This window comes from Panthera onca, chromosome F2 (genome assembly GCF_046562875.1).
Source record: "Panthera onca isolate mPanOnc1 chromosome F2, mPanOnc1 haplotype 2, whole genome shotgun sequence".
Classification (NCBI taxonomy): domain Eukaryota; kingdom Metazoa; phylum Chordata; class Mammalia; order Carnivora; family Felidae; genus Panthera; species Panthera onca.
Genome location: NC_138356.1, coordinates 22,356,507 through 22,371,555, shown reverse-complemented (window position 1 = coordinate 22,371,555; position 15,049 = coordinate 22,356,507). Strand labels below are relative to the sequence as shown.

Sequence of the window (15,049 nt, the reverse complement as noted above, 5' to 3'; positions counted from 1 at the left end):
AATGATAGGAAATGACATCAAATTGTTACGGCAATTAAGTCTTAGCACAGGTCTCAAACCTCCTTAGAAGAAGCTTTAGTTCATTTGTATCCTGAGAAATCTATATGCATGTCCTTACACAGGCATAAAGGAATTACTAAACCAACCTGCAGCTTCCCAGGACTTTCCTTAAGAAGGAATGGACTCGGAGAAAGCCCACAAAGTTGTAGAATTTACTTAGGCATCAGATTCCCAAAGTGCCAATTCAACAGAACAGATTGGGCCACCTTCAACACTGGTCCATACCCAGGGCTGAGTGTAGTCCAGGATGGCAGAAGCTGGCTCCTTGGTCCTAAACCTGTCCAACTGCAATGCCAGACAGTTGTTGCTACTGGTCAACATTATATATATACATATACATATACATAATACATATACACACACACACACACATATATATACGTATATATATGTGTGTATATATATACATATATATACATATATATATATATGTATACACACACACACACATATATATATATATATATAAAATCATCCATAAGATGCTAGGTCCTGGTCTCTACCTGTGGTAATTCTGAATTCTTTTTAACCACAGAAAAGGAATTACATCTTGGATAATGCCAATGGAGCTGAATGGATTATCTACACAACAAGTATCATTTTTGTGTCACCCTTATTCATTGGTATACCAGCTTATGTGCAGTGGCAATGTGGAGCGATTGCTATATACTTCTACTGGATGAACTTCTTACTGTATCTCCAAAGGTAAAGCCAGCTTGAATGACTTCTATATCCCTTAGACATTTTTAATATTAAAAGAATAACTGTTGTAAGTACCATATTTATAATTGGCTTATTCCTTTTCCAATTGTTTTAGACTGTGGAGGTACCTTAATATGTATTAAGGAAAAGGGGAGGGAGGTTTGGAGTTCAGAGTATAGACCAGGATTTTTCAACCTTGGCACTACTGAAATTTGGGGCCAGATAATTTTTTGTTGTGGGGGGCTGTCCTGTGCATTGTAAAATGTTTAACAGCATCCCTGGCCTCTATCCACTAGATGACCAGTAGCAACCCCCCTCCCCACCATGTGACAACAAAAAGTGTATCCAGATATTGCCAAATATCTTCTGAGTGGCAACATTACCCCAGGTCAAGACAAATCTAGATTAAGTGGGGGGAGTAAATGGGAATAAAAGTATTGGCTATTCTTGGTTTTACTTGGTATTATTTGCTAAGCATTTACTTTAGATTAAAACAGTCAAAATAAAGTGATAGGTATGGGGAATAATAGCGATTTAGGAGAAGAAAATAAGTTCAAAGAATCTAATTCTAGAGGGGGAACAAAGGGCAAAGCTCTCCTACCTCCCATACTTGTTATTTCACATATCTTAACATTTACCTCTAGTTATTGTAAAGATAACTTGTAATCACTTGTGGTATATAAAAGAAGATGAAGGGCTAAGTAACTTTCCCAGGATCTCAGCTAGTAAGTCAAGATGTAAGCACTTTTACCCGTCTTTCCAACCCCAGGGACAATGCTTTCCCTACCATATTTTCTATATGTCATGCACACAATGCTGGAGGGTTGAAGCCAGCCCCTTTAAAAGGACATGGTATAGTGGGAAGAGCAGTGGTCTGGACATCAAAAGGCTTCAGGGCAAGTCTAGGTACTGTCATTCCTTTGGCTTTGTCATCAGTGACCTTACCGAGTTACTAGACGACTCTTGGGAGCTAAGTTTCTGAGACCTCTGAAGTCCTTTGCAGCTTTAAACTCTTGTGATTCCCCCTTTAACAAGTTGTCTTTGCCAAAGGAAATGTCCACATTGGTGGCTGGATGGCACACCTATTACCTACCCAAACATTTCACAATGTTGGTTGCTGGGAAAGAAAAAAGAAACCTCAGGAGGTCATGAGGATGGTGAATAAACCATACGCAGGTGCCCTTCAGGTACATGAGCTCATGTGGAGTCTCCACTGGCTGCATCACCCATCTCACCTCTCAGATCCATTTATCAAGCTTTGGTAGCACTTTCTTTGATACTGGGAAGATTTTTCTCTCCTCCTTTGTGTGAAGTAATGCCTAGTGGTCAAGTTGTAGGACAAGCTTAACAAGAAAGAAGAAGCAGCAAAGCTGTTTAGTGAACAGCTTGAAAGTAAGATGACTATTGATGAATTCTGTCTCCTTTTTGAAAGTGTGACTCACCTGTGAAACCTAGTACCTAATGCATGATAAATATAGACATTGAATGAAATACGGTTTGACCAGAAAAGTGAATATATAATTTTTAAATATGCCTAGATTTGAAAATTGTGGAATTTTCATCGTTATGTTGGAGGTAATTATGAAAACTCTGTTGAGGTCTACAGTCGTGTTTGTCTTCCTACTTTTGGCTTTTGGCCTCAGTTTCTACGTCCTCCTGAGTATACAGGTGAGGCTCGTGCATCAGTACTTAATTCTGTTGCTGTGAATATTGGGAATACATATTTATACTTGAATCTGAATGGCCTAGAAAATTTATAGTAATAGGACTTTATCTTTTTGTCTGATAAAATAGCCTTCAAATGATTTTTATTGCAGCCCTACCTCATGACTTTTTCCCATTGTCAAAAAGTTTAAATATAATGCGTGATTATTTGTTATATGTGTAGAAAAGATATTTTTGATGACTTTATCACCAATTTATTAGTAGTTCTTATCATTAGCCATAGTCCTGTGATTTAAAAGAGTATTTTAAATATGCTTTTTATCATTTTACTCTCCAGAAAACATTTTTTCATTGTACACGTTTTGCATTGCATTTTTACCTTACCATCTTTTCTCAGGATGCTTTCAGCTCTCCATTGCTTTCTATAATCCAGACCTTCAGCATGATGCTAGGAGATATTAATTACCGTGATGCCTTCCTAGAACCATTTTTGAGAAATGAATTGGTATATCCAGTTCTGTCTTTTGCACAGCTTATTGCCTTCACAATGTTTGTCCCAATTGTGCTCATGAATTTACTTGTAAGTAATTTATCCTTGTGTTTTCTGTTTGTTGATCATTTGGGGCATTTGACAGTGATCATTATTTTTAGCCTCCTTAATCTTCCTCCATGAAAGGAATTAGGGACTATTGTAAAATCCACTCATTCAACATTTATTTAGTACCAGACACAGCACTAAAGCCCAGGGGATGCCAAGATGCATTCATTTGGCAGATACTTATGAATAATCTAGACACTGATCCAGGTGCTGGGAAACAGTGATGAATAGACCAATACCCCGTCCTTACATTATAAACTAGTCATGAGGTAGTAAATAAATAACTATGTAGTATCATGTTATGGGAGTGATAAATGCTATCTATGAAGAACTATAAAGCAGAATAAGGAAATAAAGATAAATGGTGTGTACTGCTCTGGTGTTAGGGTGGGGGTCAGAGGTTAGGCAGAGACCTTGAGGGAATAAAGGATTAAACCTCATCTCTGCTCTTAAATTTCTCATCGACCAGATATTCAAGTGGCAAAGAGCCTCTCAGGCATGAGGGAATCTGTGGCATTCAGATGCCATCTCTAAACCAGTTACAGGTTGAAAATCCTCAGCAGATGTGAATATGCCCTTCACAGAGAACCTGCTCTAGCCATGACCACGTTAGCCAATGCAGACAGAAGTACATCTCAGGTCCATGGAGAGCCCGAGCTGACCTGACAGTGCATGTTTTTTCCTTATTTATGCATATATGCACACATTCAATACATTTTCTGAGTGAGACTATGCGCCAGAGATTGTCCTGTACAATGTTTCTGGAAAGAAAAAAAAAAAATACTACTTAATGTTTTGATTCACTTACTTGATACAAATCCAGAGTTTTATTTTGATGACCTAGAAACATAAAGGATAGCACTAAGAATAATTAAGAATGACATAAAGCCCACATTCTTCTCTTAGAATTGCTGACATTTCAGAAGATCATTATCTAGAGGATTTGGCTTAGCATTAGTCCATGTTAGTGCCATCTCTACCTGCATGTCCCAGAGGAAAATCAGTCCCAAAAGAGCCGGCCAAGACTCCATGTTTTATTTCCTTCAAACTTTGCTGCCGCCTCTCAGTACCACCTCCTGGTCCTCTAACTCAGATCATTGGAAGAGACTCTAGATTCAGCCCTGCCCTTTGCTCAGTTCTTCTGGTAAATATTTTCCTCTTACACCCACTTCCATTTGCCTTACACCCTCATGGTTCCTCATCCATATTGCTGCAGTAGCCCGAACAGTCTGTCTCCTCTCACTTCTGTCTAATCTTTCCTGAAATTGTCACCACAGTGATCTTCTGATAAGGAAAAGCTGGGCCTGTCAGGCCTTTTTTTTTTTTTTTTTTCTTCTATGCCTCTTCAACTCAGTCTAAACCCATCAGCATGGCGTGCAAGGATCCTCATGATCTGGGTCTTACCCAGATCTCATCCACCCCTCCCACTGTTGGCAAGATTTGCCCAGACATGTACCGTCAACTTTCACTGAGCATGCCCTACATTCCTTTGTGCCTGAGCTCCACACAAGCTGTTCCTTTTCCTCAAAGACCTTCCCACTTTGGGTTAATTCTTTCTAAGCTGTTAACACTCAGCTCTCAAGCATCAGATCTCCTGGGTAGACCTTCCTAACCAACACCCTCCACCCCATCATCCTATCTAAATTGGATGCCCCTTCCCCATATTCTCAAAATTTTTAGGACACAAATCAGAAAAAGGTAATAAAACCTACTTCCTAGGTTATTAGGATAAAAAGAGTTAATACAAAGCATTTGAGAGACATCTGGGTGGCTCAGTTGGTTAATCGTTCAAGTCTCAATTTCAGCTCAGCGTTATGGGATTGAGCCCCATATCAGGCTCCCCATTGAGTATGGAGCCTGCTTAAAATCTTCTCTTTCTCCCTCTTCCCCTCTCCCCCAGTTATATTCTCTTTCTCAAGTAAAAGTAAAGCATTCAAAACCGTGGTTGGCACATAAGCACTCAGTAAATGTTAGCTACTATTAAATATTAGTAACTTATCTACTCTATGACTCACAAAATCAGATGTCTTCAGATCTCAGGCAAGTATCTTAAATGTGTGAAGCAGTATGAGACTGTTTTTATTTAGTGTGTGTGTGTGTGTGTGTGTGTGTGTGAGAGAGAGAGAGAGAGAGAGAGAGAGAGAGAGAGAGACAGAGAACCCAAAGCAGGCTCCATGCTGATAGCAGAGAGCCCGATGCAGGGCTCAAACTCATAAACTAGGAGATCATGACCTGAGCCAAAGTTGGACATTCAACCGACTGAGCCACTCAGCTGCCCCAAGACCATTAGTTTTGATGGTGGCTGATATAAACTAGAGATAATGCCTACCTAAAGGCGTCCGCGTTAAAAAATAAACATTATCCTGCCAAATAAAGTGTCTGACTGTAGATAGTTCTCAATGCTAGTCTGCACACCCTAGCATATACTCTTCACTGCTTATTCACTCAGTGACTATTCTGTGTATCTACTACATGCTCTGCATGGTTCTAAGCACTGGGCATCCAGTGGTGCCCCAAACAGAGCCCCTCTCATGGAATTTACTTGACTTTGAGCTTCTTGAGAGCATCAGCATCCAGGAGGCTGGTTGAGCATAGACAGGTACTGGTTATCTAACAAATATGAGTCAGCTAATTTAAGTAAGCGATTTCATTTGGATTGAGCAGAGGTGAGTGTCCCCTCACCTAATTCTATCTGGCCACAGATTTCTAGATACAGTTACTGCTTTATTTTTTTAATCAAAGCCACACCCACCCTCGAAGCGTACCTTTTCCTGCCAAACATAGGTAAGGTATAAATTCCCGCATTGCCTCAGTTTACTATTTTAACTTTTCTGTGTTGTCCGCTCACTCTTGTTTACCTAGATGCTAAACTCCTGGAATCTGCAACCATTTGCATGGCCACCCCATTGGCATTTGATACCATATGACCCCTGTCCTCTTCAAAAGGAACATTTTTATTTTAAATAATTTCAGATTCACGGGTCTTAATTCTTTATGATAACGCTTAAGGTTACTGAACCCACCAATGTGGCCACCAGTGTTACAAAGGTGTACAGATTTTGCAGTTTTCTGTAAGATGTGTTGGCAAAAGTATGTTGAGGCCACTAGTAGGCAATTATATGCCCACTCCCCCACTGCAGCTAGAGAGACCTTTAGTGCATTTATAGGTGCGCCATTAAATTGGTAATGACTCAATGCTGTGTTGTACTTCAGATTGGGTTGGCAGTTGGTGACATTGCAGAAGTGCAGAAGCACGCATTGTTGAAGAGGATTGCTATGCAGGTAAGTCTTACGTTTATCTAAAACGTATTGAAATTAGCACCGCCCTAATTTTCCATGTATACGAATAGCTGATTTCTGAGAACAGGTATTTAAGACAGGCACTTTGTCAGTCCTAAAGCACCGCACCATACGGTACCTTGTTGTGCACGTTCTCTGGCGTGCCTGCTGTGGTCAGAGAGTGAAAACTAATGACAAAATTTTCTTAGAACAATCTGAGCAGAGAAATTGAGACATCACCTGAGCTTTTTAAAATGTCAACGTGCAGCCAACCAGGTAGCTATCTGCTAAATAAGAATTATCGCAGGTGTGAGGTATTCTGTCCTGTCACAGCCCAGCTCTTCCTAGGACTTCTTGATACTCTGGCCATCGCATTGCAGGCTTCCCACATAACGTGTTATATTGAAGTGTTCACTGCATCCATGAGGTTTTGTTCTTTTGGGACCTCCCTTACGTTTTTCCTTGGCTACTGAATCTTGTGAGGTGGTTCCTGTTACACAATGCAAAACTATTTCTATGCTGTCATTTGCATTGTGTTTATCAAATTTGAACGGGAATATCTGATGCTTCAAAAATACCTGATGACCAGTTGAACGTACACATTAAAAAACTTAGGCAAGTTCAAGAGAAAGACAAATTCATGTTAAGAGGTAACTCTCCCCTCACTCTTCACTGTTCTTTGTCACGCTTCATTCTTCTCTGTTACTCGTTCTGCTATACGTCAGCACATATTTATTTCTAAAAAATGCTCCAGTACGTGGTATGTGCAGAGTACAACTGACCATGAGAACCCAGAGGAGTTAAAGGCCTGTGTGACCTTTGACTTCACTAAGTAAAATAAGTCTAACTGGAGAGCACACCAATTAAACAGTCAGAGTTTAAAATCTCAAAATCAACTTAGAACCATCCTTAAACTCTATGCTCTGTGACTAAGCTGCGTATTATGCAGAGGACTTGGCGTGTTTAAAGAGCAAAAGTACATAAATTAAATGGTTAAAATATTAGGTACAGAAAATAAACAGTTATGGAAATGCTACATGGAAGAGTTGGCACGTGAACCAGATGTTGAAAGATGGGATTTAGAGGAATAGCAAGACTGGTCCAGAAAGGCAGGACCCAGCAGGAGCAACGGGCTAAAGGCAGAACAAGGAGAAATGACTAAGGACGGGTGAAGGGCCCCTGGCCTGGAGGGATGACTCCTTAGAGAGTATTAAGGTGGCCCAAGATGATAGAGCGCTTTATTAAAAAAAGAGCTAACAAACGAGGAAAACCTTAGCTTTGAAAGATAGGGCAGTAAAGGGTGAAGTGCTCCAAGTTATTTTGTTAGTGGGAAGTCATTACCAGCTCTTCCAAAGAATGGGAACAACATGGGAGTGGTACGTAAGATGATCTATTATCACCTTAGCGGGGAAAGTTTGGAGGAAGGAAGAGCTAACTGACCAGTTATTACCACAACAAAGATGGAGTGTAGGACTCCAGGTAGGTGGATGAAGAGAGGAAAAGAGATGCAAAAAGGCCTCTTCGCAGACATGTCATTACTTCATAACTAGTAATTCCTGAAAAGATCAAGGAAGAACAATATAAGCAACAGCACTATATGTCTAGGGGAGAGCCACTAAACTGCAGCGTCAGTGCGGGTGATTTGAAAAGCACAATTCTGTATCAGAGTTGATCTCTTCCCTGAAACACACGGCACAAAGGCCTATAAAGTAAACGGCAAAGCAAGTACTCCCGTGTTAGCGGTTCTTGTTTTGGATCACAAAGAGCATTGACTGGAAAACCAGGAAGCCATTCTCTTAGTTCTCTGAGTTTTTTTAAAGCAAATCTCTACATCCATGTACAACTCTCTATGTCAGACTTATAACCTAAGTCTGAGGCCGCATCAGAACCAGGGCATAAGGGGACAGGCAGCAGTACGTGTCACAGAGAGAGACATTCGTCTTCTCACAGAGTCGTCTCAGACCTAAGTGGGGACAGCACATGCTGGGCGGTCTAACAGTTACACAGGGGCAGGAGTTGTGAGTATTGTGGGGGGCTTAGAGCTGTTTAGTTTTTAACATTTGGTGACCACACATCCAGCACAGGCTGGCAGCTGTAGACACTCCACAGACGTTCACGTCCATGCCGCAAATCACAAAAGGAAATGCACAGAGTGCTCTTACCTTCAACACAGAAAACCTGCCAGTTAGAGGAGGTGGAGATGCTCCCTGAGCCCAGAGAAGCCACGGGCAATGGGTCCCACTAGACCCACCAAGGGGGGCTGCTTGCCATCCTCCCCAGGACCCTGTCTGAGAGAGAATAGCTGGCAGGTCCTATGTGGAAAACAAATAAGGTTAAGACAAAACATGTGCTTGATCTGTTGGCAAACACCAGGCTTGAATAAATCTTTTTCAGTGAAGTTTAAGTAAGTGAATGATAACATGTGACCTCTGAAAAAAATGTATATTGCAAAGGGAAAGGATTATTGACCTTAAGACCCAAGGGGAAAAGGAACCTTGGAAGTTATTATAGAAACTCAAACATCTAATTGGTATTGTTAATAAAATACAAGAAAACATAGCTTTCCTTGAAACTGGAACTAATATATAGCATGTTATATGGTGGTAAGTGCTACAAAAATAGGGAAGCAATATGTGGAAGAGGGGCCCAAAGCTTTAAACATCTCACCATTTGTGGATGGAAGCCACTTAAATACCCACATATAAAAAAGCCTATGGTCTTAGCAAACTCTCACCTATATGGTAATTACAATAAACTATTCTAAACAAGAGACACAAAGGGCTATAAAAAAAGAGTAGAAGACAAATTTGGTAAACAAAAAGTTGAAAATATGAGAAACTATCAACTCAAGGTAAATCCATTAAATGAGACAAAGGATTGTTATCTCTGAAAATAGAAACTGTAGTCAAGATATGGGGCACCTGGGTGGTTCAGTCAGTTAAGCGTCTGACTTCGGCCTAGGTCATGATGTCGCCTAGGTCATGATGGTTCCCGAGTTCCAGCCCCAGAGCAGGCTCTGTGCTGACAGCTCAGAGCCTGGAACTTATTTCAGATTCTGTGTCTCTCTCTGCCCCTCCCCCATTCCCACTCTGTCCTATCGCAAAAATAAACATAAAAAAAAAAACTGTAGTCAAGATATAGCATGGATAACCCATTTTGCACCAGATCGCACAGGGTGAAACGTCGATGAAGTACTCTTAGGTGTGCCGGGTGTAATCCTTTCAGTGCTTACCACTGTTTTCCTCCATCGAAGCACTGTTTCCTGTCCTGCTACAGGCGCGCCTTCATACCAGCACTCTGTGCAGTCGTGTACATTTTCTGTAACACCCCAGGGGATGGACGAAGGCTTTTTCTTATGGGCCCAGTGTCAGTCACAGTCCCTGAACAGTGAACAGCTGCTCACTTGAGTTTAACTTCTTCTTTAAACAATTTGTCCCAACTTCATATTGCTGCCCCTGTCTTGTCGGTGATTGAGAGGAGAGATGGGAAACCCAGCTGCGTGGTGTAAAGGACACAGGAGTCGTTTTTCAGTTTACTGTACTCATCGCTGTCTCTGTGTAGTGTAAGGATTCTAGATGCTTGCTAGTCATTTCTCTCAATAAATCCAAAATGCGCTTTAGGTGGAACTTCATACCAGCTTAGAGAAGAAGCTGCCACTGTGGTTCCTACGCAAAGTAGACCAGAAATCCATCATCGTGTATCCCAACAGACCCAGATGTACAGGGTTATTAGTAAGTACATGTGAAAAATACCAGCGTGGAGAATGTGCTGCTGCTTGACATTCACTCGTTGTGTTATCCTTAAGGGTACCCTTCTATAGACTTTGAGTCACTGTGCCTGTGGAAAAGAAGGAATTGTGACTTAAAAAAAACAACAAAGTGCATGATTACCCAACAGTGTGAAAAGCGATGGGCAGTGGGAGGGAGACCTGTGCTCCTTCTTCCTAGTGGCTCATTCACAGCATCAGTGTTAAACATGTACCACATCCCTGTGAGAGCACATGGGTGGGTTGGACCGACTGTACCTTGTATCTTTTTTAAAGTGCAGGTGTACCTTTCTTGTTTTTCCCAGTCACCTATCACTTATATGCATGTGCAAATTATGTGTGTGTCTATATGAAAATATAGAGCACATATGTACATTCAGGTACATATATGCACACACATGCGCATGGAGAGTGTGCATTATAGAAAATACACTAGATATCAAAGACTAAACAAGGCCACTGCATTATAATGGTAAAGGGGGGACTGTATTGAGAGTCAGAAGCAGTGGATGCTAATCCTGATCATGCCTGGGCTTCCTCCTAGTTCTATGAACATTCTGAGTTCTTTGCATGTTAATTTTCTGTGCTGTGGTCATAAAATGATAAAGTTGATTTGGGTATTGGCCTAGGCCTTATTCTAACTACACTAGCTCCCTGTATAATGTCATTCATACCCGTGTTTGCAACTACTCACTCCTGAAACACAGAAGGCTTGGCAATTCATTCTTCCGGGAGCTCTCTTTGAGTTCCAGGCTCTTCTGTCCAACTGTCTACCTGACATCTTCACTGGTATGGCTCAAAGGTACCTCAAATTCAGCATATTCAGAATAAACTCTTCAAAAGGAACTCAAAGTTTTCACTCCTCCCAGGTTTCAGTCTCCCTGCAGGGAAAGAATGACAAAGCCTCCTCTCTCCAAAGTTTCTTGCTTCAGTTAACATCACCACCATTCATTTGCCTGTGCAAGAGGTCATCCTTGACCTCCTTTCCCTCTCCTCACCCCTCACACCCAGTCACTCCCTTGTTTGGTTGATCAGTCTTCCTGGTTGGCCTGTGCAAGTTGCCATCTTCTCTTCCGTGGACTCCTAGGATTGACTCATTGATTCCTGGTCATTTCACGTCCGCCCTTAACGCTTTCCAGTCTACCAATGGTTTAAAAAACACTAAATTTTGAAAACACACATTAAAATGGCATTTCTGAAATTTCCTCATGGGAAATTCAGTTGTGCAGAGCAGTTTTAGAGAAAGAACTAATCCTGTGTGGAATACCACTGATGATGGACATTTTTCATGAGAAAATATAAAATGATTCAGTTTTACCTTTTCATAAATAATCCCCCACTCCAATTTTCTCCTTCTTCTAGATTATCTGTACATCTCATACTTTATTATAATTATGTATGAGTTTGTCGTATAGCTCTTTATACGTCTATTTCTCTCAAAAGACTGTGAGTGCCTTGAGGGTCATAGTCGTGTCTTAGAATATCTGTGGTGTGATCGTACCTTGCTCAGTAGCTGAATCATGGCGCATGCGCAAGAAATAGTTTCTGAATTGAGTTCAACCTGAGTAATAATCATTTATCCCGCAGGCTATATTTCATTTTATTTTTTATACCCAAGAAGAAAGGCAGGAAATTCCAAATGTTGACACATCTCTGGAAACAGAAATATTGAAGCAGAAATATCGGTACGTATTTTTCCTTATCTGTATTTGATAAAACTTTTAAATAATGATGTAAGGTTATGTTGTATAGTTGTGTTTATTTCACATATTAAGTCGTACTTTTAATTGACTGATGTCATAGCATATTGAGAATCATTTGAAAATCATTTTTAGACCCAACAACTTATGTGCTGCAGTTCACCAGTTTGCCAATTAGTGTTTTAAACTGCATTCCCATGAGCCATCCGGATTCATACATGAAAGCTTTGAAAGCTTTGGAGAATTCCGAGAGAAGCTGTATAGAGTGTGCAGTGGTTGAGCACGAGGGCTTTAGAATCAACTGATCTGAGTTTAAGGCCCTCTTCAACTACTTCCTAATGCACTGACCTGGGCAAAGCAGTTTAATCTTTCTGTGCAACTGTGTTTTAATCTTTAAAATGGGAGCAAAAATAAACTAGGAAAAACACTTAAACTTAAAAAATATGTATTGCTGGGGCCCCTGGGTGGCTCAGTCAGTTGAGCATCTGCCTTTGGCTCAGGTCATGATCTCTGGTTCATGAGTTCAAGCCCTATGTCCAGCTCTGTGAGGACAGCTCAGAGCCTGGAGCCTGCTTTGCATTCTGTGTCTCCCTCTCTCTCTGCCTCTTCCCTGCTCGTGTGTGCGCTCTCTCAAAAAATAAACATTAAAATATTTTTTTAAAATATGTATTGCTTAGAAAGATTATAAGTACCAGGATGCTGTGACCTGAGCACAGCTCATCTGATCTAGGACACTTCTAGTAACCTAGGCCTTCCTGCACTCAGAGACTGAGAAGATAACTGAAAACAAGTTCATGAGCCCTATATATCCTTTTAGGCTGAAGGATCTCACTTCTCTTGTGGAGAAACAGCATGAGCTTATTAAACTCATCATTCAGAAGATGGAAATCATCTCTGAGACAGAGGATGAAGACAACCATCATTCTTTTCAAGACAGGTTTAAAAAAGAGCAGTTAGAACAAAGGAACAGCAAATGGAATTCTGTGTTGAAAGCAGTAAAGGCAAAAACACACTGCCCTTAGTCTGCAATGGGGCTTCCTATCGTGGGGGCGGTGGTTTGCAGGACCCTATTGGGTCTCATTTCCAGTTTGAAAAGAGTGAGGAAAAAGTAGAAATAGGATTATGATTTCATGACTTGCAAAATGGTGGTTCCTGCATTCTTTGTAAAGAAACTACATCTTTCTCTTTTTTCATATTTTATGCCAGTTACTATGTATAGAGAATGTCTTTGCTAATAAGTTTAAGTTGCACTTCACTCATTATTTGAATGGGTAGAAAACTAATTTGGTACAACACAAATTTTAATAAGAAGTAAATGCAACTGTTAAATGTAACACAAATGTTAATACTGGATTCCTGCTTGATAATTGTATAATATTCATATTACCTGATTACATATTATATGAGGTACAAGTACATCATATAATAAAATATTAGGTTATACCATTCAGGTACGTGTTTTTGGTGTTGGAAGAACCTGTGTGTGGAACCCTGTGTCCTCTGTTCCAACTAAAAGAAATTGCCACACCCTTCTTGTTGCTCCTAACAAACCTGATGTCACTCTGAGTTGGGATTCAAATTAATAGACCTTATGATATGCATGGGGTTTACTATGGATATAGATAGTATATGTTATTTCTGTATTTTTGGTTTGCTAATAATAAAATAATCATAATAAATGTAAAGCCTATGTAGTCACCTCACTGATAATTGTGTGAGCTTTTTATTGCAATTAGTTTGAGATTTATAAAAATGCTTCCATCACATATGGAAATAGAGAAACACACTACAAAAAAAAAACTATAGTCCAATATATCTAGTGAACATAGGTGCAAAAATCCTCAGCAAAATGTTAGCAACCCAAATCCAACAATACATTTTTTAAAAAATTATATACTACTATCAAGTGGGATTTATTGCCAGGATGCAAGAGTGGTTCAATATTTGCAGAACAGCCAACATGATACGTCACATCAATAAGAGAAAGGATAAAAATCATATTTCAATAGGTGCCAAAAAAGCATTAGACAAAGTACAACATCCATTCATAATAAAAAAAAAAAAATCCTCTGCAGAGTAGGTCTACAAGGAACCTATCTCAATGTTGTAAAGGCCTTATATGAAAAACTCACAGTCAACATCATCCTCAATGGTGAAAAACAGCGCTTTTCCCCTAAGGTCAGGAATAAGGCAAAGATGTCCACCCTCACCACTTTTACTCAACATAGTACTGGAAGTCCTAGCCGCAGCAATTAGACTATATACAGAAATGGAAGGCATCCAAATTGGTAAAGAAGAAATATAACTCTCATTATATGTAGTTTATATGACACTATATATACAAAACTCTAAAGACTCCACCAAAAAATTACTAGAGCTGGTAAATCAGTAAAGTCACAGCATACAAAATCAATATACAGAAATCTGTTGCATTCCTATACACTAAGAGTTAAGCAGCAGAAAGTGAAATTAACAATCCCATTTATAATTCCACCAAAACAATAAAATATCTAGGAATGAACTTAACCAAAGAGGCAAAAGACTTGTACTCTGAGAACTGTAAAAACACTGATAAAAGAAATTCAAGACAACGCAAAAGAACAGACCTTCCATGTTCGTGGGGTGGAAGAATATCGTTAAAGTGTCCATACTACCCAAAGCAGTCTACAGGTTTAATGCAGTCCCCGTCAAAATACCAATAGCATTTTTCACAGACTAGAACATACAATCCCAAAATTTACATGGAGCCACAAAAGACCTTGAACAGCCAAAGCAGTCTTGAAAAAGAAAAAAACTAGAGAGATCACAACTCCAGATTTCAAGTTATATTACAAAGCAGTAGTATAAAGAGTATGGTACTGGCACAAAAAAATAGACAAATGGATCAGTGAAATAGGACACAGAACCCAGAAATAAATAAAGTACACAAGTTAGTCAATCTTCAACAAAGGAGAAATGAATATACAATGGAAAAAAAGTCTCTTCAACAAATGATGTTGGGAAAACTGGACAGTCACATGCGAAAGAATGAAACTGGACCACTTTCACCATACACAAAAATAAACTCACTAAATGTGAGACCTGAAACCATACAAATCCTAGAGGAGAGCACAGGCAGTAATCACTCTGGCATTGACCATAGCAACATTTTTCTAGGTACATCTGAAGCAAGCAAAATCAAAAATAAACTTTTGAGACTTCATCAAAATGTTTCTGTACAGTGAAGGACACAATCAAGAAAACTAACAGGCAACCCACTGAAGGGGAAAAGATACTTAT

General features: G+C 39.8%; 1 protein-coding gene across 1 annotated transcript in view; it reads left to right on the top strand.

Annotated features, from left to right (window-relative positions):
- The window catches only part of TRPA1 (transient receptor potential cation channel subfamily A member 1), a 55,546-nt gene extending 42,083 nt beyond the window's left edge, over nt 1-13,463 (top strand). Inside the window, exons 21-27 of the mRNA XM_078441547.2 lie at nt 596-765; nt 2,301-2,430; nt 2,825-3,007; nt 6,239-6,307; nt 9,925-10,035; nt 11,658-11,755; nt 12,588-13,463. Coding sequence (XP_078297673.2) covers nt 596-765; nt 2,301-2,430; nt 2,825-3,007; nt 6,239-6,307; nt 9,925-10,035; nt 11,658-11,755; nt 12,588-12,792 — 966 coding nt within the window. The 3' untranslated portion in view covers nt 12,793-13,463. The remainder of the gene's footprint in view (nt 1-595; nt 766-2,300; nt 2,431-2,824; nt 3,008-6,238; nt 6,308-9,924; nt 10,036-11,657; nt 11,756-12,587) is intronic.
- The last annotated feature ends 1,586 nt before the right edge of the window (nt 13,464-15,049 follow it).